Genomic DNA, 24,268 nt, shown 5'->3' on the forward strand with positions numbered 1-24,268 from the left:
GACTATTCATGGAATCAGCCTCGGCCCTTTGGAACATGCCAAACCTCAACAAATTTGGATGCATGAAACTGCCCCAAATTTGGGAAACTTTTATCAAAAGAACTTCAGCCCAAAGGCCAAGAACTACAATATAGCCCGCCAGGGGGCACCATCAGGACTTTAGGAAAACGCTAGCGTCCTAGCCTCAGTCTCATTTGTTGTATTAGTACTTGTGTGCACGTGTCTTTTAAGTAAGTTCCCAAGAAGATGGCAACGTAACGTTCGCCGAAATATCGGAAAGTGTATATTAAAGTTTATTTAATCTATATTTCCAGTATACGCTGTCAATTCCTTAAATATTAGTTATTATTACTTGAATAATCTTGAAATACCATGCAAATAAATACCATTAACTGAGCAATATCAGTGAAGTCGTTTGATTCATCAAATTGTAATGAAAATGCAACACACACTGGTGAATGTCTGACATTAACTGAGTATTCAGATCGGCACTTAAAATTTCAACTCTTCTCATAACCATTGTTCTGGAAAGTTGTAAATCTTTAATATTTGAAATGATTTCATTTTTATTTTTAAAATCAGAAAATAAAGATTCTGCTGCTGCAAGAAACGATTCTTTTATTAACTCTCCATCAGTAAAAGGCTTTTTTTTTTTTGCTTTTGCTAATTAATGACACACTTTCAAAGATGCACTGACATTGGTTTATTTATTACTTTCAAAATCATATTTTGTTGTCCAGAAAGTCCTGCCTTTAAATTTATAATTTTTGATTTACGCATTTTGGAATTTTTGGGAAAATCTTCATCATATTTTGCATGTAGTTATCGAAAATGTCTCTCAATATTACCTTTTTTTCGGAATTGCTACAGATGAATTACAAATCAAATAACAACACTTTCCATTTACCATTAAAGAAAAAATTCGTTTCCCATGCTTTGTGAAAATGATACGTCTTCGATTTCTTTGATACACTCATGATTATCCTCAAATTAAACGAAATGCATACGATATGCTTTTGTTATACGTCTACTTTTGCTATCCAGTCATTACTGCGACATGGTAAACTTTTATTATTATTTAACTTTGTATACTTGTAATTTCTATTAATTATTTGTGATGTCTTTTACTCTATACTTTATTCTCCGTTATTCTAATTTGCTGTGCGCGATTTCTCTCTCTCAGAATCTCTCGTTTATCTTATTACGTGCTATGTTTATCTACCTTTCGCATTACGAGTCTTATGCCAAAGATATTAGAAAATTTATTTAAAATGAGACTGCGCCACTAATATCTTTGATTAGCAAAAAGAACTCAAACATACAGCTGGTAGATTTCTCTCTCTTTCTCTAACACAAATTCCTACATTAAAACTTTCACAAACAGTCGTGGTCCATTTTTCTTAATTTCACACTTTGGAAAACTCACTTAGATTCCCACTCAACATGTCTGATTTATTTTAGAAACAGTGCAGTTGTAAATAAACAAACAGGCAGCACTCTTTTAACAAGAAAGTCAAATGACAATTATTTACATTACTATGAAATATACACAATTTTAACATTAGGGAGATTGCTTTCTCTATCCATCTATAAAAACTTTAGCAAAAATTGGAACCGTCTTTCCTCAACATTAAATACTTTCTTTAACACATAAGGTTACCTACTCTCAGTTTACAAATTTTTACTTATTAATCTCTAAGCTTACTCGTAAAGAGGTTACCTAAATCTGTGTTAAGTTATCTTTACATATTTGATATCAACCTCTAACATGCCATTTGATTCTCTTATGGACATTTCTTAACACTATTAAACATATATCTTAGAAGTCTTTCTTGTATCAACTATAACAAGAATTATATAAAAGTTTTGAACTTACAAAGGCTCTGTATCTCACATTCAGTCAAAAGTCTTTCACTAAAAGTTCTATGGCAATTCTTTAGTCTCTGATCTTCTTCAGGAAATTTTGGCTTGGCTGCATCTCATCAGGAATGTAGTGGATTGTGGGCTCATTCAGCTCCAGCAAAAGGTTACTCTCCCTCGGCGAAAAGAAAAACTTACGAACGAAGGTACTTCAGGAAATTTGCCTTGCCTTTTCTCTGCTTGGGCTTGCCAAAAATGCCTGGACGACTGCCTTCTTTTTCTCCCGTTTCAACAGCTAGAACTGCTGTTAACTGGATTCCTCTCTGGCCTGGAAACTTTTCTCTGGCAATTGGAACTCTTCCTTTCGGCAATTTGAAACCTTGTCTGCGGCCTAGAAGTAGTCTCTCTCTAGCGACGTCTCGAACCGAGAAGCTCCTTTCTGGAAGTGGGAAATTCCTCTCTCAAGCAACGTGGATCCAGGCAGCCTCTCTGTCTCTCTGACAGAGAGGCTGCCTGGGCCTCTCTGTCTCTCTGATGGCGACTCTGGACTGGGCAGCCTCCTCTCTGACAGCAATTCTGGAACTGGGACCCTTGCTGCTTGCTTCAGTCCCTCTTTATTAGGCCTCCTCTGAGACAGTATAAGTATTATTACTCACAATATAAGTATTATAAGAGCTAACTCCTTAATTATGCGAACAATTAATGCAATTAATGATTTTAAAAATTCTGTAGATTCTTATGAATCTAAAATTGATACCATGTTAAAATCAAAATGTGAAGGAATAGCAATTGAAAGCGAAATCAGATTTCACAAACTACTGCGAGAAACATTACTAAACTCTCTTATAATATCTTTAAAGGATAAATTAATGCAACAAAGTAATTTTAAACTTAAAAATGAAAATTATGAGGATTTGGAAGATGAAGAACTGAAAAATATTTTAAATGTATGTTATCCTGAAACACGGAATATGGAAGAAGTTACATGTCCATGGTTAGAAGGAGAAAAGAGAATAAGATCTTTAAATTTTATTTTGAAATGTGAAATTAAAATGTGAAATTAATGATTTTAGAGATTTAGTGGAAATGGCTTTGACTGGAAAGTTACAAAATGAAATTCCCAGCATGGTGAAAAATGCCAAAGTGATTATGGCAACAATTGCAGTTTGCAGCGCTGAAGCCGAATGAGCTTTTAGTGTGATGAATAATATTGTAATGACGAGATCTCTCACTATTAAAGCATGTTTCGGATTTAATGACAATATGTATAAATGGGAAACCCTTGAATGAATTTAATCTGAATCCCTATGTCAGATCTTTTCTAGAAAATCATCACTTGGCTCTAGATCCTCCTAGACGAACACAAGACATGAAGGAGGAAGGAAATAAGGTGTGGCAGCTGTTGTCATAAGTATTTCCTTCAAGTAATTGTTTGTAAATGTTAACCTGTAAAGGAGTGATTTTTTTCTGGTTAAATGTGCACCAGACAGAGATTTATTATTTATTTTTTCATGTAAAATCGTCTCATCGTCTTGAAAGTGATTTTATTAAATAAAATATTATAGTTACTGCCATTTTACAAATAAGAATTCACTGTTGGTAATAACATATAAATAAATAGGACTATAAAATAATGCCCCTTGATTGGTACCGTTGATTATCACTTGAAGTATAAAAACAAAAGAGAAATATAACGTATTTCAATATTATCGTGTTTAGATAATATTTATTTATTATTTATAGATTGTTTGTCATAAAAACTTCTATTGCAAACAAAAGAAATTAATTTTGTTTATAAAAATTGCAGACTATTGCATATGTGCGATTATAAAAGATTTTATTCGTGTTATATTTTGATAGTTAAAAAATGTTTTTCTTATATAAGATAAATTAACACAGATGATTGTGTGCAAATATTTCATGTTTAGATCATGAAATATTTGTTTAAAAATGATAGGGTGATTGTCCCCTCATACTTTTTGATTGGCATTTATACACAAGCTGTATTAATAAAAGTTTTTGTGTGAAATACGGCCTATTTTTTGCTCAATGATGCAAGCCCTTTGTTAAAATTTCCATAGCTAACCACCGAGTATCTTCATGACTAGACTACTTATGTATATATAGAGGCTAAGGCCCTTCCCATAATGAATAGCATTATACACATCCAAAAGGTGTGTGCTTTGCATTATGGGATATTAAGGCAATTGATATGAAGTCCTTAGTCTTTATATATAACTACTCCAGTCATGAAGCTACTTTACATGTTCCTTGCTTACACTTGGATAAAGGATTAAACCAAGAATATAATTTCTTGACATCTTTAATTTGTAGTATAACCAAGTGAAAAAAAACTTTCAACATCCTTCTGTGTTCATATGTAATCCATCCCTAGGCAATCAGCTCCCTTCTATCTTCAGATATAGTCCATGTATTCCAGATTCTCACCCAATATTAATATTTTTAACAACTGGCCATTTTGATGGAGTTCTCTATTGACGAATAAAATGAACTATTGAGCATATTGTCATTCATATTACTGACTTTCTGTGTATATTACAGGTTTTTAATTTTGAGTCTTAACCTTTTTAAAATCCATCATTTTTATTATCTTCATTATGTTTTTATTTCTGCAATTTGCTATACAGTATATTTCTATGTTCGCTTAGTGGTTGGATGTTCACCTTCAACATTTTCCAATCTCATACTATTTTGGCTCAGTCATCAAGTTCAGTACTCAGTGTGCTATGTCATCCCTATATTGAAAAATTCATACTGAAGTTTGTGAAATTAATTGTTATTATGTTACACCTCCAAGGACTCATCATGGGAGGGTACTGCACTCCTGCTACACACATCTCACTCTCTCCCCTACTTCTTAACTTTCCTACTATATACAACCGTCAATGCCATCTGCTGCCCATTACCAACAACAACAGTATTTTTTCCTGTAAATTGCATATGTTCAAGTGGCCAATTTGTCTGTATGAGATCAGCTAACTCACCTTCAGTTGAAAAAGGTCATATAAAGATTCCTCTCATCATGACAGGAATTGAACTCTGGCTTCCAGTTGAAGTGCATAATGCAATACTCCTGATATAATTTTTTTAAATTAGTAAAACTTAATTTTAAGTCCACAGGTTGGAATGCTCCACAACTGAAATGAGCTTTGCTATTTCCTGTTGATCAGAAGCTACACTAAGATTTCCAAAAATTTGAATTCTTAATTTAAAATTTTAGTTTTTTATTTTTAATTTTTTTAAAAAATATTTTAAGATTTAATTTAAATCTTAATTAAAATTATTTTTATTATTTCAATAATAAAATATTTATTCATATATTTTAATTAATTATTTTATGCATATACTTATTTCTATATATGTATATATATATAGAAAGGCTGTGGTGGAAAGAAGGAACCTGTTGTAGAGTATCAGAAATTTGAAAATGGATCATTCATTCATTCTGTTTTAAATGGAATTGCCCAGAGACTAGGAATTAATGTAACAAAAAGTAAGGTTTGATATACTGTTCTTTTTTTTAAATGATAAATTTTGATTTTCTTTTATTTCTAGAAAGGTTTAATATAACATGATATGGCATAACTTTATAGAGAACTCATTTAAACAAGTTAAGTACTTAATTGTGCAGTGGGGAGAATTCAAAAACCATCATACTGCTTTTGAACAGATAGTACGATATTGATGACTAAATTATGTTTCAAATTTGGCACTGGGTTGAAGTTGTAAATATTCATTATCCCAAGGTTTTATATATATATATATATATATATATATATACACACACACACACATATACCCTCTGTGTTGAAATTGGCATTTAGACAGCATTCAGAGAAACCTAAATTGCACATACCTCATATTATTATATGGGTATCTCCATTGAGTCAGAAGACTTGTTGTGGGAGACCCACACTAACCTTTATAAACAATACCTATCACACCTCTCCTTAAACTCATTTATTGTCAAGCCACTCCCAACAAATTATCATAATCCATTCCACTCATTTACCACTCTCCAAGCAAAAAATCTAGTCTGCACACCTTTACACAATTTCTAGGGGGTGACCCCTCTCTCTCAGTTCTCTCTCTATTTATCACATATTAAAAAAAAATTTCTTTTGCATCAATCTTATAGAATCCTTTTAATAACTTATAAGTTCCTATCATGTCCCCTCTTTTTTTGCTTATCAACTAAACTTTGCTAATTCTTGTAGATATACTTCTAATTTTTTAGGAAATGACAACATAAACTAAATTATTCATTATAAAAATATTAATTAATAATTACCTAAATCTTGGCAATATTACATTGTCATCTTTAGGGATCACAAAAACAATGATATGTGCACACAGGCACTCACACTAAGCAAATGAGGTTGAAGAAAGGCAACTGAAGTTGGTCCTAGAGTCCTAAAAAAGTGTCCCTTAGCAGCTTAAATTGGGTTGTCGTGGCCGTTGGGCTGATGATCTTAGAATGTAAGCTTCCCAAATTTGGGGCAGTCTTATGCACCCAAATTTGTTGAGGTTTGGGAAGTTTTTCAGAGCTGAGGCTGATTCAAGGAATAATCTTTCATACTTGTACTTGCTGTGGCATAATAAAGTGGCCTTCTTCCATCGTATTCTGTGGTAGGTGTCCAGTGCATGGTCAGCAAGTCCTGAGTAGCTGTATTGATGGAACCGAACGTAGTCCTTATGTTCAGATATCCTGATATTGGCTGTCCTGCCTCTAAGGGGCCTGGTATACTCCAGGTAGGTAGGGGAAGTGGCTGTTCTTTGTAAGAGATGCCAATTTCTTATGTGGTTTGTGAGTAGTTGTGATGTCATATTTTCTTAGGATTTTTTGCAATCCACATATCTTCAATCTATCTTTGTAGGGAGCATTCCACAGGCCTGTTGCAAGCTGTAGGAAACCTGTAGCACATTAATAATGTGAATAGATTAAAAGTTAGCTAATCCAGAAGCTCAGCTCTAGAGATCAAACATGGTACTTTATCAAGCCACTCTTTAGGCATCCAATAAATAGGTCTCACCCTGGGAAATGAAATTTATCTATCAGCTAAATGATATTCACAGCATTCATGGTAGGATTCAAACCTTATGCCCCATTTGTGGTAGTCAGAGATACAGTATTTGGCTAGAAAAACTGACCTTTGTGATAATGAGTCAGGTACTTTTTTTTTTTTTTTGGACCATCAGTCTTGTAGAACCCTTCATCATCATCAAATTCATGACATATACCTTCAAGGGGTGTACAGGATATGATAGTACTACATGAAAAATTTACATCATTACTAACTTCCTATCTACAATTTTCCTCCAAATCAATCTGTTATCTGTCCAGACTCCAACATTATCAGATCTTATATTTCTGTCTTCTAAGGTACTTTTTTCATGGTCTTCCTCTGGGTCTTTTTCCTGCCAGCCTGGTAGAGAACACTTGTTTTGCTAATCTTTCCTCTCCCATTCTGTTTAAGTGACCATACCACCTGAGATTAACTCTGCTAATAATGTCAGGTTCTTTCCTAATATTCTCGTTTTTAATATGATATTGTCATTGATGCCATCTGTTCATGCCCCTAATCTTTCTCAGGACTCTGATATCTATTGTCTCTAGTCTTTGGTGAAGTGTTTTATTTCTAACCCAGCTCTCAGATCCTTTTAATAACTTATAAGTTTTTATCATGTCCCCTCTTTTCTCTGTCTATCATCTAAACTTTGCAAAACACATATCTTCCTTCAATATGACCACCCCTCCATGTACTGTTGTTAGATGCACTAGTTTAGCTTGCACCTGACATTCTAGCTTGTCTCAAGGATGTTCTGTTGGGTCGAGACCAGAACTCTGTATAGGCCAATCAAGTTTTTCCATATTATTCTCTTCAAGCTGTAGTACGTGCATTATGACATGGTGCAGTATCATGCTGAAAGGTATGTGGATCTTTTCCATAAAATTGTTGCAATGAGAATTGACACGTTATTCAGGAATGTTGAATATCCCATCAGCATTCATCCTTCCAGTCATTACAATCAAAGGTCCAAGTCCATGCCAGGAAAAACACCTCCAGACCATTACACTCCTGCCACCAGACCTCATGTTGGGATGGGGTCCTTTAGGCATGACATTCCCTATGCATCTGCTTCACCCAGACGTACCTATTTAATTAAAAAAAAAAGGTGTATCATAATTTGTCATTCCATATCATAAAAATTTCGGTGCTCTATAAATCAGTCACGTTGTTCCTTACACTAGTAATTTGCACTACTGATTGACATGGCTCATGTTTTGCTTATGTGCAGCTGTTTACTTAGTTCTGCTACTGACCTTCTCTGTAGACTCTTTGAACTCGTGGTTAATCATTTCCATATTTTACTGCCAATATTTCTATACCAACTTTCTGAGCATCCTTTGACTCCATGTGCCTTGATTTGCATCATAGTGTTCTTTCTGACAAGATAGATCTTGGAACAGTATTAGCAACATGATTTACCATTGGTATCAGCACTGTTATATGTGTTGTGTAAATCATCATTATCAACCATTCTCTGTCCACTGCTGGATGAAGGTCTTTCCAAGATTTCCCCACTTAGTCTTGTCCTGGGCTGCTTGTTGCCATGCCACTCTGTGTTTTGTGATTTCATCCCTCCATCAGCTAAATGGTCATTCTTGGTCATTTACAGTCTCTAGGGGGGGGGGGGGGGGTGGAGTTTATTATTTCTGTAGTCCATTGTTGGTCAGATCGTGGGACTGAAGTGAACTTGGAGAATACTAAGTAATTTACACAGATAAATCAGATATATATATATATGTTGAGGATTAACTTACATCTACTTGGGTCAAAAGATTGCAAATGATGGCAGAATCTACAGAGAAATAGAACATGTGAAACTGGCATGGAGTGCAATTAGTTATTCTGTGCAACCATAATATCTTTAGGAGCACTCTACCCTTATGTTTAAAAGAGAAAGGTGTTTAACTAGTTCAGATCATCTGGCAATATGGCCTACCATTTAGGGTTTTCATGTGGATAATGATGTCTTCTACTCTTATTGTTTCTTGTTCCTTCTTGTAATTTCTATCATGAATCTCTCCATGCTTCTCTGAGTGTCTCCAGCCTTTGGATGTCTCTCTCTGGGTAAGGACCCAGTTCTCTAATCCATAAGTAAGAATTGGTAGGATGCACTAGTTAAACACCTTTCTCTTTAGCCATAAGGGTGGGGTGCTCCTAAAGATATTACGGTTGCACTGAATAACCACAGAGAAATAGACCAGTTTCACATGTCTATTTCTCTGTGGATTCTGCTGTCATTTTTGCAATCGTTTGACCCAGGTAGATGTAGTTAATCCTCAACATATATGTGTGATTTATATGTGAAGTTATTGTACATTACTTAGTCTTCTCCAAGTTCACATTCATTCCCACTTCCTTTACTTTCGTGTGCTGGTTTCCGAATCATGTTTTGTAATTCAGGTGGAGTATTGATAAAAATAGCAATGTCATCAGAAAAATATAGATAGATAAGATGGTGTTCATTAATTTTGATTTCCTTTTCCTTCCCAATTCATTGTTAGATAAACACTCTATGGAGTTGCATTAAAAAAAGCTTTGGAGATATGGTGTCGCCTTGGTGTACTCCTTTCCCCAGTTTTGACAGGCTTTGCAGCTTCAAAAAAGCCTGAATGTTCACAAATCATATGAAGAAAAAAAAAATTGATTTCTTCTTATGATTTGCTCAATCAAACAGAAAGATTTCCTTATCTTCAGATAAACTTTTTTATTGACCTTTCCGATCAGTGCTTCACACATCCAGAAGAATTTATTCTAAAAAAAAAAAAAAAAAGTGTTAACTTCTACATGGGTAGAAGTTAACACTTTTTTTTTTTTTGTACAGAAATAAAAAATCTCATTTGATTCTACCAATGCTTTAAGCCTCAAAATTACTACTATTCTCCTCTTTATCAATACCAACTTAACATCATCATTATGTCCAAAAGAAAAGCTCTTCTGTCTTTTGGGAAGAATAGACCTATCGCAATTTTAAAAGTAGACAAAGGAAACTCCACTGCCATTATGAACAATGATAATTATAGTGAAAAATAAATCCTTTTTCACTCTTTTGACTCCTTCACATATTCAACCCTAGCTTGTAATCTTACTTGGACCACCCATGAGAATACAAGTGATTTGCTCAAGAATATGCCAAACTGGCTACCAAACTTACTATGAAAACTCAAATCATTACGTTCCATTTCTCCACAACTGTATGGCTTCAAAGATACACAAAGCTGGCTTATTTCTGAGATTGATCATTGATGTCATCAGTCCTGTGATTTATGCTTTGTTAAACATCTCGCTGGTCTTTTAGGACATCACATCAAGTCATCTGACTCTTAGATTAAGAATACAGCTCAATTGAAAAAGTTAACTGAAATTGGGTTTTATTGGTCGGAATTAGATACAACTAGTAACCTGCTAGTTTCGGCATGTTAACTAGTGACTTCTGGGTTTGATGAACATACAGTTATAAACTTAAAACAACAAGCTGTGATTATGAATCAATACAAACTGAAAAAATTATACCGAATGCATAGGAACCGTTATACAATATAAATACGTGGAGTGTGGATGGTAAGTCATTTTTCAGCAGGTGTACCCTATAGTTAGCTGCAAAATTAAACTCTGTGTGGAGCGATCTTATAAGTGATTTCCAAATGTCATATAGGATTATCTCTTGGTTTCTGTTCAGGGTACTTTGTGAGCAAATTACCACTGTAGCTTCTTTTATGTTGCGGGAGCTGTAGTCATCTTCTATGTATAGCATAGAACTTCTATCCCATTCAATGTTGTGATGAATGTTGGAAAAATGGAACAGCAATCCTGAACTGTCCTCTCTGTTGTTGTTGACGTCTCCGATGTGCTCCTTCTTCAAGTTTGTCCAATGTAATTAAGGCCACAAGAACATGGGATATTGTAAGCTCCAAGGTGTTTATTGAAAGCATTGTGGTCTTTAATTGAACGTAACATATTCCGTACTTGTTAAAAATACCAAGCTATTTTAAACCTGGTTTTACTCCATTTCCCAAACAAGTAAGCAAACAGACAAACAAGTCAAGTTTGCACCTGCAAGTGTTGCAGGTCTAGCTGACCCTGCACGTAGTGCAAGACCAAAAATGCTTTCTATATTCCATACTGTCCTAATCAGTTTGAAGGCTACTCTAATGTCGTGAGACCTTTAGGAGATTGGCAGTGTTTTGTGAAAGTATGCCAACAAAAGGAATGGAAATTGAAGTCCTGTAATGAATGTTCTGGATTTGCTGTGGAAAGGGATTGGAGAATAGTATTCTTTTTGTTATTTTTTTAGGATATCCATTGCTGGTTAATATTTGGAGAATAAAATCTAATTCTTCTGTTAATATTCTTTCATCTTTTATAATAGAGATCGTCCTGTTCTTCAGCATATGTATAATTCTCAATTTCTGTGAAATATGATGTAATGAGGAGAAATGCAGGTGGTCGTTAGGTGTCTTACAGTGGCTTAGCTTGTGGGGGGGGGTCTTCCCCGGGTGCCACTTTGCATTTAAGAAATCTTGCCATACTGTATAGAACAGCAATTGAGTGATGAGATAGACTTCGACGATTTTGCTAACGGAAAAACAAGAAAAATGGGTACTGGACAACAGCGACTGGGCAACGGAATAAAAGATCAAATATGCAATTCTATTCTGTTGATCTGTTATCAGGTAAATTTAAATAATATTTTTTTGAGAAATGAGTTAAACATAAAATTTGAAAAATCTCACTTATAATTAAGTTTATTTTTATTGTGTAGAATTACGAATTGTATAGAAGTTATATTGAAATTTCTCATACAAAAAAATGAGTCAGCTAGTTAATAAATATTTATATTATATATTTTCATTTATATCATATATCAAAATTTGTAGGATCGTTTAAGAAAGAGATGGTTAAAAAGAATGGTCCGAAAATGATTTAAAAATGAAAAGGTATAATTGCACAGTATTAAAATAAAGAAAAAATATAGTTTTGTTTTAATTCATTTATTAATATTATTTTGTAATTAACAAACATATTTACAAATGTTACATATATACAATAAAACAAAAAAGATATGAAATTCCAGACAATTTTTTTTGAATTTATTAATTCATATTATAGTTATATGCAATACCACATAAATATTCTATTATATTTTCCTTATTGTAAACTTTTTTTCAAAATTCTTTGATCAGCTTCATCGTAACGTCTACGTTTGTGCTCATGTTGAAAACCTGCTACTGCTCTTTCATAATCAACATATGTTTTTTGAATTTTTTGTAGTCCATTTATAAAAATCCATAAATTTGGATGACTTGCGCTGCTGCCAAAGCTCAATTGCAGTTTTCGATGACAGGCTTCCGCAAGATTATTTGTTCTATCGCTTCCAGTTATTGTTCTTTGATACACAGACCAAACTTGTTCCAGAACAAGATATTATTTAAGCTATTTCTGAAATAAATGGTCATCTCGCACAAAATCTTCATAAGCATTTAGCTTCATGCAGTCTTTTAACCAGATATAATTCTAATGCACAATTCGCTTTAAATTCAAAAATGATCACTTCGCTTGCTTTTGTTTCAGAACAAGATATTATTTAAGCTATTTCTGAAATTGAGAATTCGGAAACCTTTGTTGGAAAAATTGGTGGAGGCCTGGTTCTGTTATTCCTTAGACGACCTATATATGTGTTCGTAAACCATTCTAAAATTGGTTTACGAATTCTCAATTTCAGAAATAGCTTAAATAATATCTTGTTCTGGAACAAAAGCAAGTGAAGTGATCATTTTTGAATTTAAAGCGAATTGTGCATTAGAATTATATCTGGTTAAAAGACTGCATGAAGCTAAATGCTTATGAAGATTTTGTGCGAGATGAAAAAAGCAACCATTTATGTTAGCTTGTGTAAATACTATACGTACGCTTGATGAATGGCAATTTCAAAATCAACATTTATATTTTCGGGATCTAATAATGGCCACATTTCATGTATCATATAGAATAATTTTGTGTATGTTTCAAGAGTCTTATTAGGTAATAAACAATATAAAACAGAAAAAACAAGACCTCCATCCTTTCTAGTCAAAATAACAAAAATTTGAGCAAAATGAGGGGGAGAAAGTAAAAATGTGCCATCCATAAATAATTCATTCATGCTTTGGCTCCACACTGCATGGCTTTCACAACCAAAAATTAATATTCTCATGGGGTCAACCTGTTCTGATCCAGAATCAGCCAATAAAAAAATGTTCAAATTGTGATGGACTGAATTCATAATTTAAGTATTCTTCAGGAATAATTGTTTCCCTAGAATCAGGATTAATTGGGGCTTTTAAATTGTTTAATCTTCTTCTTTGAATATTTCTGCACAGACTGCTATGATTTGGAAGCATTCCTTCTACTGCAGAAGAAACATTTTGTAGAACTTGAGTTCTGATTTGTGATGGGTTGCTCATTGTCGTATCCGCTAATTTTTTGGCTGTTGTACTAACTTCTTGCGTTATTACTCTGGCCACATTTCCAGAACTGCTACATGTGTGTTCCTGTTTTTCAGAAATTATTGATCCATCACTGACACGTGTCCAGATTCTACCTTTGCATCCTTTGTTTTTATTTTCACATCGCCAAAATTGAATTGAACCTTTCTTATCAATCTTGTCTTTAACATAAAGATACCCATTCCAAGCATATTTTTCCTTGTCTATTTGACTTAATATTCTTGAATTATCCATTTCTGAAAAATAGAAACAAGAAATATAAATATAAAAATAAAATTAAAAAAAAGTTTTCAATATTGATATAATTAAGAATTTTTTCAGTACTATTTGAAAAATAGTACTGAAAAAATTCATATCAATAGTGAAATATTTCTATACTTCTATATAATTGTACTTAGCAATTTGTTTCATTTGAGAGATAATCAAGAGTTTGAAATTTATTTAAATTAATTTAGATGTCACGTATACAATTTAGTGTACAATTAAGATTATAACATAACATAACATCACTGGCCAGAAGGGTGAAGCAAAATGCTTTTTATTCCCCATTGTCTGATAAGGAGGACGAATTGAAGGAAAGATTTATGAGCTGTAAGCTCACCCTGGGGGGGCACGGAGATTAATTGTTGTTGCTAGTATTTAGGATGGCTTTTGGCCTCTTGTATTTGAAGAGGTCAGTTTCATCATAGTCGCTGGCACGCTACTTCAGCATAGTCTGTTCCCGTACGCCGAGCAATTTCACTTCTTCAAGGTCAGTACGGTACTCTCGTTGCCGGCGGTCAGCGTCATACGAGTAAACTCGTAGTTGGCTTGCTCTGCATATACCATCTCATAGATGGTATATGCAGAGCATATACCATCTATGAGAATACACAGTTTTGATGCTAGCTCCACAAGCCGAGCAATTTCACTTCTTCAAGGTCAGTACGGTACTCTCGTTGCCGGCGGTCAGCGTCATACGAGTAAACTCGTAGTTGGCTTGCTCTGCATATACCATCTCATAGATGGTATATGCAGAGCATATACCATCTATGAGAATACACAGTTTTGATGCTAGCTCCACAAGCCGAGCAATTTCACTTCTTCAAGGTCAGTATGGTAATCTCGTTGCCGGCGGTAAGCGTCATACAAGTATACTAGTAGCTGGCTTGTGTAGCTGGTTTACCAACTATGAGTATACTCATAGTTGGCAGCGAACGTGTTAACTAGATCGTTGGGGTGTGTAGAGATATTTGAGAAGAATTTTTCCACTGTAGTTGGTAGGAAGGAGTAGATGTAAGGGATGTTAGTATCTTTATGCAGTTGGACGTTTCTCACAAACCGCGGTGCATCCATGATTATGTGCAAACACTTATTCTGCACTCTCTGCAGCCTGAGGATGTTGGTGTTGGATGTGTAGCTCCAGGCTGGAGATGTATATGTTATTATGGGACGGATCGTCAGCAGGTAGAGGAGTACTTTGATTCTAAAAAGCAAGCTAAGCTTGCTTTTTCTGTTTATTAGAGGGTCAAGTTGTGCGATGGTTTTAGATGCTTTCGCCATAAGGCTTTGATGTGTGGGTTGAACGTTAATCTTTTGTCTAGAATTACTCCAAGATACTTTGTTTCTGTTTGCCAGAGGATTTTGGTGTTGAATAGATAAAGGTCCCCCTTGGGAGTTGCCAATCTTCTGGTGAAAAGTATCGCTATACTCTTTTGGGAATTCACTTGTAATCTCCATCATTGTTCTAGTTTTAGTAGGTTTTCTTGCAGTTTTTTTAGTAACGAGATGTGGTTGTAGAGATCTGGCAAGTACTGCTGTGTCATCCGCATAGAGTGCTAAGATGGATGACGGGTTGTGTGGGATGTCTGACATATATATCAAGAATAAGATCGGTGCCAGCAGGGAACCTTGGGGAATTCCCGCAGAGATCCGTCGCTGACTTGAAACTGTTCCATTTATTTTGACTTGTATGTGTCTGTCCTGGAGGTAAGATTTAATTAGGTGGACGATTCTTGATGGTATGCCTGCTGAGATGAGTTTGTGTAGTAATCCAAAGTGCCATATCTTATCAAAAGCTTTGCTATGTCGAGGAAAACTGCTCCAGTGTACCGGTGCCAATTTTAGCCGGTGGTGATGTACTTAATTATCCTATGAATCTGTTGAGTAGTACTGTGATGTTGTTGAAAGCCAAATTGTTCCTTTGGAAGGATATTTAACTCGTTTACTGAGGCTTGAAGTTTGGAGAGGATGATTTTTTCTGCAATTTTGCCTAAGTTTGAGATTAGTCTGATGGGTCGATAGCTTTCAGGCAGGTGTGGATCTTTACCTGTTTTATGCACTGGGACCACATCTGCGACTTTCCAATAGCTGGGGAAATAGTTAAATCAGAACATGGCATTGATTATGGTGGTGAGATGTATGACAGCTCTTCGGGGCAGCAGTTTAATTATTCTATTTGTTATGCCATCTGGGCATGGGACTTTTTTATTCTTTAGCTTCTTTAGAACTTCATAGATTTTCGCTGGTGAAATGTTTGCAGGTGTCGGTGAGTTTTAGTGCATGTCTGACATGGAAGTGGATTTTATAGACATGCTTGATGTCCAAGTTGTCGTATGTAGGGCTCCACTGTTTTTCTAGGTTCTTTGCTATCTCTTCAGTTTTTTCTGCGTCCGTGTGTACTAGGCCCCTGTCTGACTTGAGTGGGGGAAGAGATTTGTTTTTGTTTATGAGGCTTCTTAATATGTTCCAGATGGAGTGTTCGCCGGGTGATATAGAGGCTAGTTTGGCTTCCCATGTTTCGTTCCTGTGAGCTTTAAGTACTCCTCTAACTTCATTGTTCAGTTTATTGAGGATCTTTTTGTCATGAGGTACATGGGTGTTGTGGTACCTTTTCCTTGCTTTGTTTTTGTCCCTAATTAAATCCATGATGTCTTCAGGTAGTCTTAAGAGTGGTTTTGGTAGAGGTGACAACCTTTATGGCTGTGTTGATTTGCTGAGTCAGGCTTTTGACAGCATTTTCAAATTCTTTTATGGATATGATGTGAGGACAGTTTCGTGTTCCGATAGTACTTCTGGTAGTTTTTTCCATGAGATGAAGGAGTGGGAGGAGGCAGCGTTGTTCTTGCTTTCCCAGCTGGAGCAGGATTGGATTGTGATCGGATGTCAGCTCGTTTAAAGAGTCTAGGCTGTACTGTAGCTTAATATTTTGTAGGATAGCAATGTCAAGTATGTTGGCTGTGCCATACATACTATGATGTGTTGGTTCTGCGGGGCCTGCCACCACTGCATAGTTTGAACTGGAGTAGCTGAAGAGGGTGTTTTAGATTACAAATTTTGAATACATACCTTTTATTTACTGAAACTTGTTCTTTGCACGTGGTAACTGTAACGTTGACACAAATATCAGAAACGATAAACAAACAAACAACTAGTCTTACTGTTTAATATAAGTCAAAATATCTTGCAAATGGTACACAATAAATAACGGAAAAAACTCGCGTAGAAAGATTATTTATTAGTATAATTTTCGCCTGTGTGTCACAGGCATCTTCAGTACATTAAGCTCAAAATTAAACACTAACTGACAATTCCAAAAAGCGCCACCTAAGCAGCTGGTGTAAGATAACTAAAAAGGTCAATAACTTTCCTAAAAAAAAAAAAAAATTAATACAATAAAAAGTTAGGAAAGATTAGCTGATTTGTGAAGTACTATCTCCCATAAAGGGGATAGACGTAAGCCGTCGGATCTGTTTAAGTTAGGAGAATGAAGTATAGTTTCACATGTTTCTTTATAAAGGCGTTCCATGAGAAACTGACTTTTGTGAAGAACTCTTGTCTTTCTCCAATGAACTCTGTGTCTAGTGAAGATGGCATGTTCAGAAAGTCCAGACTTTTCAGGTTTAAAGTATTCAATATAAGATTGGTGTTCTTCTAGCCGAATAGAGGCAGATCTTCCCGTTTGTCCGAAATAAGATAATCCACAAGAGCATGGAATCTGGTAGACACCTGGATGATTAAGATGTGGAAGCTTGTCCTTAGGAGAAGTGAGAAAGGTGGAGATTTTTCTAAACGGTCGAAAGGCAACAAAAATATTCAGTGGTTTTAAAACTGAATATTTAAAATATTCAGTGGTTTTAATATTGTTTTTTTCCAGGTGTCTACCAGATTCCGTGCTCTTGTGGATTATCTTATTTCGGACAAATGGGAAGATCTGCCTCTATTCGGCTAGAAGAACACCAATCTTATATTGAATACTTTAAACCTGAAAAGTCTGGACTTTCTGAACATGCCATCTTCACTAGACACAGAGTTCATTGGAGAAAGACAAAAGTTCTTCACAAAAGTCAGTTTCTCATGGAACGCCTTTATAAAGAAACATGTGAAACTCTACTTCATTCTCCTAACTTAAACAGATCCGACGGCTTACGTCTATCCCCTTTATGGGAGCTAGTACTTTACAAATCAGCTAATCTTTCCTAACTTTTTATTGTATTAATTTTTTTTTTTTTTTTTTTTTTTTTTTATTTTTTTTTTTTTTTAGGAAAGTTATTGACCTTTTTAGTTATCTTACACCAGCTACTTAGGTGGCGCTTTTTGGAATTGTCAGTTAGTCTTTAATTTTGAGCTTAATATACTGAAGATGCCTGTGACACACAGGCGAAAATTATACTAATAATCTTTCTACGTGAGTTTTTTTTCATTATTTATTGTGTACTGATATGTCTACTCACGGTTTACCTCTTTTAAAACATCTTGCAAATGCTTATTAAACTAAATAACAGCACACAAAATGACCAAATGATAAATTGCCAAACAAGACACCTTACGCAGTGAAGCTAAGAAATACTTCAGACAATAAAAATAAACTTAATTATAAGCAAGATTTTTAAAATTTTATGTTTATACTGAAATTTCAATATAGCTTCAATATAATTCGTAATTCTACACAATAAACTTAAATAAACTTAATTATAAGCAAGATTTTTCAATTTTTTTGTTTATACTGTTCTTTTAACTCATTTTTACCTGGTAATAGATCAACAGAATAGAATTGCATATTTGATCTTTTATTCCGTCGCCCATTTGGCCATCGCCCAGTTGACCGTCATTCAGTTGTCCGTCTGTCACCCAGTTGACCGTGTCCCAGAAAAATAACGTTTTAGAATGTTGGAATTCAAGTTTTCCTTCAAAAATAAACTTAGTGTTTTAATTTATTTCCCTATATGTTGTTTTGACTTTTTGTAGTATTTTGGTGTGTATTGAGACGGGTGGCAAACTCAGGGACCGCCCTGGGTGGCAAAAGCTCTAGCTACGGCACCAGTGTCTTAGAACATATTCTCATGAATAAGGGAGGGACTACTGTATCCTCTTTCTCCTTCATCTGCTGATCTCTTCATAGAGAATTTTGAAAAACTTTTTCTAGCTCCAAATTACCTTGAAACCAGCCATTTGGTGGTGACATATAGATGATAGCTTCATTATTTGGAAGCTTAACCTCCCAGATCTATAGGTGTTTCTTCACTCTCTTACTTCATTTAAATCCTTGATTAATTTTACATTAGAACCAGAAAAGGATGGCAAACTCCCTTTCCCAGATCCTTTCCTTTAGTGTTACACAGTGATCAGCATTCATTTCAGACAAATTATGGAGACTACAACCATGTTAGAATCCAGGATCTTAACTCTAATATAGCATTTCTCATGTTAAATTAAGACATCACTTTTGCTGTTAAAAACTATCTATATGTTCTCTGATATTGTCATAAATAGAATATAGCTTTGATGTAGTTATTTTATTTTATTTATTTATTTATTTTTCTATTAGAGGTCAGTCGTCCAGTAGAATCGTTAATCAGATCATTGTCTCTTTGACATACTGTGTGAAATGTAATGTAGCTTTTCTCTGTATATATATATGTGTGTGTGTGTGTGTGTATGCTCCAGATGATGACCTTAATATGAAGGTCGAAATGTCAGAAAATTAAAATAATCATTTCTAACATGGTTGTAGTCTCCATAATTTGAAATGAATCCTTTTCCTAGATGTCCTCATAAAGAAATTCAGTAGCGGTGTGACTTTTGTAGGTATATTGTAAGCTTACTCACACTGGACACCTCCTGCTTTGTTCTCTCAACATTCTTCTCAAAAGCTAGGCATTATCCATACTTTCAAGAATTGAGCAGGTTTCTCTTTAACAAAATGAAGACTAACAGTTAACAAGATTTTATTTTCAAACCACCACTCTCTCCATAATTAGAATATCTAGCACAGAGATTCAATCATCATTCCATATATTGGCGATCTTTCTGTTAAGATTGCTGCTCTTTTCAAGGATCATAACATCAGTGTGACTTTCAAGCTGATTCAAATCATTCATGCCTTTTCAGATCTAAGGACAGCACAGAGATTCAATCCTTTTACAAATATTAAGGAGTCTGTAGGATACCACATGTGGTTTGACCTACAAAGGGCAGACAAGCCATAGTTTTGAGGTGAGAAAGAAGGAACAATATGTTGAAGATGTTAAACACAAAAGAAAGGAAAGATCTGGTCAGGCCGAACATACTTCAACTACTAGCCATGATCTGACTCAGTAACCATAGAGTGGACTGTGATGTTTCCACTGTGCCATGTTTAAAAGAAAATGTTTACTCTTAAAGGATCTGTGATGATTGTCCATTCACATGGGTCTCTTAACCAGACTTGTATGAATGACATCTGGAAATCTCTCACTAGATCTTTTGACATGTCAGAGTTCAGATTTTATGAACAATTATCTTTAATTTTTACTGGATGACAGGTGACACATGCTGTGTGACTCGGCATTCTTGTAGAGAATTAATTTCTTCATTTCCAATATAATGGTTTTTCAGCATTGAACAACACATATGAGGTGGTATCAAAAAGTTTCAAGACTAGCTCTGTTCACAAGAAATTACTTTATTTATTTACGTTTACACACTATCACCTTCAAAATAGTATTATATCGCTGTATAGATATGCAATTTTGAATTGCATATCTATACAGCGCTCCCAGCGTTCTTGCCACTTCTGGAATGTGTCCTGGAAGTCTTCTTTTCGAAGCATGTCAAGCACCTTCTGCAATTCGTGCTGGATCTCCGCAATGGTGTCAAAACAGTGACCTTTTGAGCTGGATCTTCATCTTCAGGAAGAGGGCGAAGTCTTCAGGAGCCAAATCTGGTGAGTGGGGTGGGTGTGGAAGTGAGATCATGTTGTTTCTGGCGAGAAACTCGCGTGTGAGGAGAGCTCGGTGACAGGGTGCATTGTTGTCATGGAGCATCCAGTTTTTTACACGCCACAGATCCGGTTGCTTTCAGCAAATGTCCTCCCTCAGACGCCTTAAAACCTGGCAGTAGAACCTGCCATTGACGGTCTGGTCCCTGAGGATGAATTCTCGATGCACAATGCTGCAAATGTCGAAAAAGACGATGAGTATGCACTTGGTCGAGCTGCGGACTTGCCTCGCCATTTTCAGTTGCGGAGATGATGGGCTCTTCCACTGTGATGACTGTTGCTTCGTCTCAGGGTCGTACTCGTACACCCAAGTTTCGTCACCTGTAACGATCCTCGACATGAAGGATGGGTCATTCGCGGCATGCTGATGGAGGTCTTGACAGACTTCGATGCGGTGTTCCTTCTGCTCCTGGGTCAGCAGCCTGGGGACGAACTTGGCAGCAACACGGTGCATGTTCAAATCACATGTGAGGATTGCCTGGAGTTCCGTATGATACACTGGCAATGGCAGCAATGTTGTGGAGTGTTCTCCGACGATCCTCATGCACAAGTTGCCGAATGGTTTCGCCATTTTTGGGGGTTGAGCTCGTTGAAGGTCTTCCGCTCTTGAAGCATGCGTGCTACTCAAAACACCTTGAACAACTCATTGCAGCATCGCCGTAAACTTGCCGAATCATGTTAAACATCTATGTGGCAGATTTGCCCAGTTTCATGCAGAATTTCACGTTTGCTCTTTGTTCTAACTTGCTGTCCATGATGAAATCGCAGATGTGGTAACGCAGGTGGTCAGAATAGCATCAGTTGCACAGCTCCCAATGTACACAGGACAATGTCTTTTGGCACACTGACTTATGAAGGTAGGTGCTCCCTGTGACTGTGCGTGCAGCCTTATGCTGCCATCTGTTGGTGTGTTACAAACCTAGTCTCGAAACTTTTTGATACTACCTCGTATATACTTTTTTATAAACTCTGAAGAAGCCACCAGTTGGGTGTGAGTAAAACTAGTTGGTACAAGTTTTTTTTTAAATTTACAATGGCTAATTAAAAAAACCCTTCATTATCCTGATCTATTTTAGTTACAAAAACTGAATTTTAAGAAGAAAAGAAAAGACAAATATCATATTAATTAATTAATTTAATCTTGTAGCATTGTCATAGTATCCTATACACCCACTGATGTTACATATCAGGAAATTGATGATGTACAACAACAGTAATGATGAGAAAAAGAAGGAAGAAAGAAAAGTAGAAATAAATATAATTGAATAGTTCCGTTTGAAGGAGTTTGCAATCTGAAATACTTTCCTTTACTTTGCTTTAAATGATAATTTAAATTTAGAAAACTCAATTAAATGGCTTAACTAACTAATATTGCATAATGTGAATGAAATGATATAGTTATACAGCAATATGCATTCATTATTTTGCTTCCAAAACAATTCCTACATATATATGTAATGATGTGCATTATATACACTGATCCCTCATATATCCAATCACAGCAGAAAGCAATGTGTCATTCGGATATTTGAGAGGTCAGATAACTAAAGGTACAGTTACACTTTACTGTACCAGAAGTCGTTTGACATACTAACCCCCATTCAAGATTCAGTTAATCGAGGGTCAGATAATTGAGAAAACACTATAAGCATAATTTTTTGCATTCTGTACTATTCTGTGAATTTAGGTTAGTAGAATTAAAATATAGTTTTATAAAATATGATCATAGGAACAGATGCCTGTTACATTTCATAAATAGTTGATAATAAAGGCTTTCTTTATGACTATTGTGATGTTTTACATCTACAGACATTACATCAATAGCTTGGTCAGTATTGATGTTGCTCTTTCCAACCAAAGAGCAACATTTCTCTTTGGTTGAAAAGACCCAAGCTCAAATCCTGTCTAGGATGTGCAGAACCTTTATCTGGCCTTCTCAATTGAAGGTGAGTTAACTGATCTTATATAAGCAGAGTTGTTGAGATGAAAAGTTTTGGTTTCCTCCTGGAAACCCAGGATTTTCATCTAAAATTTTTCATTCCTCAAGAACAGACAAACTAACAAGAGAATACACACAATAGACATAGCAGACATGGAGATAAGAGTAACTGTCCTATCAGAGCATTCATTAGATTTCTATGAAACACCATTTTACTTGGCCATGAGAGGTTATTAACCAACCAAATGGCCATGATAGATGAAATATAAAAGATGACATTTACAGGCACCCCCTTTTGTAATACCTATGATAATATATATGTTTAACATTAGTAGTCCATGAATATCTGTACTAAAATGCTCTTGATGGAAAATGCATAGAAATTTTCTGACTAGATTTATTCATTTTCACCTCTTGCCTGAATCTGCTTCTACTTCTTTGCATGCTGTTTAAACCAGAGCTGTACAATGCACTAAATGGTGGTTTTCAAAAGTTTTTAAGCGTTGTCGCTTGTCCAGCTCTGATACCACACTATACAAAGAAATTTGCATAAGTTAATTGCTGTTCAGTATAACTTTGTCAACTTATTCTTTCCAGGTGATATAGATCTCATGTACAGAACCTGTCGATTTGAATACGCCTTGTTTGATAAAAGTCCATGGTGTGCTGTGTTTAGCAATGATGAACTTAAAGTCTTTGAATATGCAGATGACTTGGATGACTATTATAAAGACGGTTATGCAAATTCAAGAAATTATGAACAGGCCTGCCCTGTTGTTAATTTCATAGTAAATGGTATGAGGTATGTTAAAATGTTTATATCATTTTGATTGCTCTCTCACTCACTCTCACATACACACACACAAACATCCAAACTATGCATGAGAAGAAATTTTTTATGAAACAAATGCAGATTTATGCCTATCCTGATACAGTTATTTATAATAATTCTGTTTACATTGGTTCACTACAAGAAAATAAAATTTGAGGTATTAAAAAAAAACTGAAGTGTATAATTTATGCTTATTAAATAATTTAAGGAATTTACAACATACACAGGATATAAATTAAATTAAACTTTAATCTATATTTCCAATATATTGGAAATATATTGCCATCTTCACAGGAACTTAAAATAAAGACGTGCATGCAGGCACTACACACAGTAAATGAGGATGAAGCAGGAAGCTATTGTTTCTCCTAAAAGTCCTGATGGTGTCCCCCTAGTGGGCTATGTAGGTATTCTTGGCTGTTGGGCTGAAGGTCTTCTGATGTGAGTCTCCCAAATTTGGGGCAGTCTCATGCAACCAAATTTGTTGAGGTTAGGACTGTTTCTTAGGGCTGAGGCTGATTCCATGAATAGCCTTTCAAATTTGAATTTACTATGGTGTATTACCGTGGCTTTCTTCCACCATATTCTGTGGCATGTATCCAGAGCATGGTCTGCAAGACCAGAGTGCTGTACTGGTGAAACCGGATGTAGTCCTTGTGTTCTAAAATTCTGATATTTGCTGTCCTGCCTGTTTGGCCAAAGTAGGACTGCTTACAGCTGCAAGGGACCTGGTAAACGCCAGGTAGGTCTAGGGGAAGTGGTTGGTCTTTAGTGGAGCGAATAAGGGATGCCAATTTTCTATATGGTCTGTAACACGAGGTCAAG

General features: G+C 35.4%; 1 protein-coding gene across 2 annotated transcripts in view; it reads left to right on the forward strand.

The window, feature by feature from the left end:
* Positions 1-24,268, forward strand: part of LOC150108067 (multiple inositol polyphosphate phosphatase 1-like) — a 190,186-nt gene that overhangs the window by 138,985 nt on the left and 26,933 nt on the right. For both annotated transcript variants that reach the window (XM_090415573.1, XM_090415572.1), the window contains exons 7-8: positions 5,257-5,374; positions 23,209-23,413. In XM_090415573.1, the coding sequence (XP_090271699.1) occupies positions 5,257-5,374; positions 23,209-23,413 (323 nt within the window). The remainder of the gene's footprint in view (positions 1-5,256; positions 5,375-23,208; positions 23,414-24,268) is intronic.

The sequence above is a fragment of the Typopeltis vanoorti genome, chromosome 3, assembly GCF_054136105.1.
Source record: "Typopeltis vanoorti isolate ZY-2024b chromosome 3, IOZ_Tvanoo_1.0, whole genome shotgun sequence".
NCBI lineage: Eukaryota > Metazoa > Arthropoda > Arachnida > Uropygi > Thelyphonidae > Typopeltis > Typopeltis vanoorti.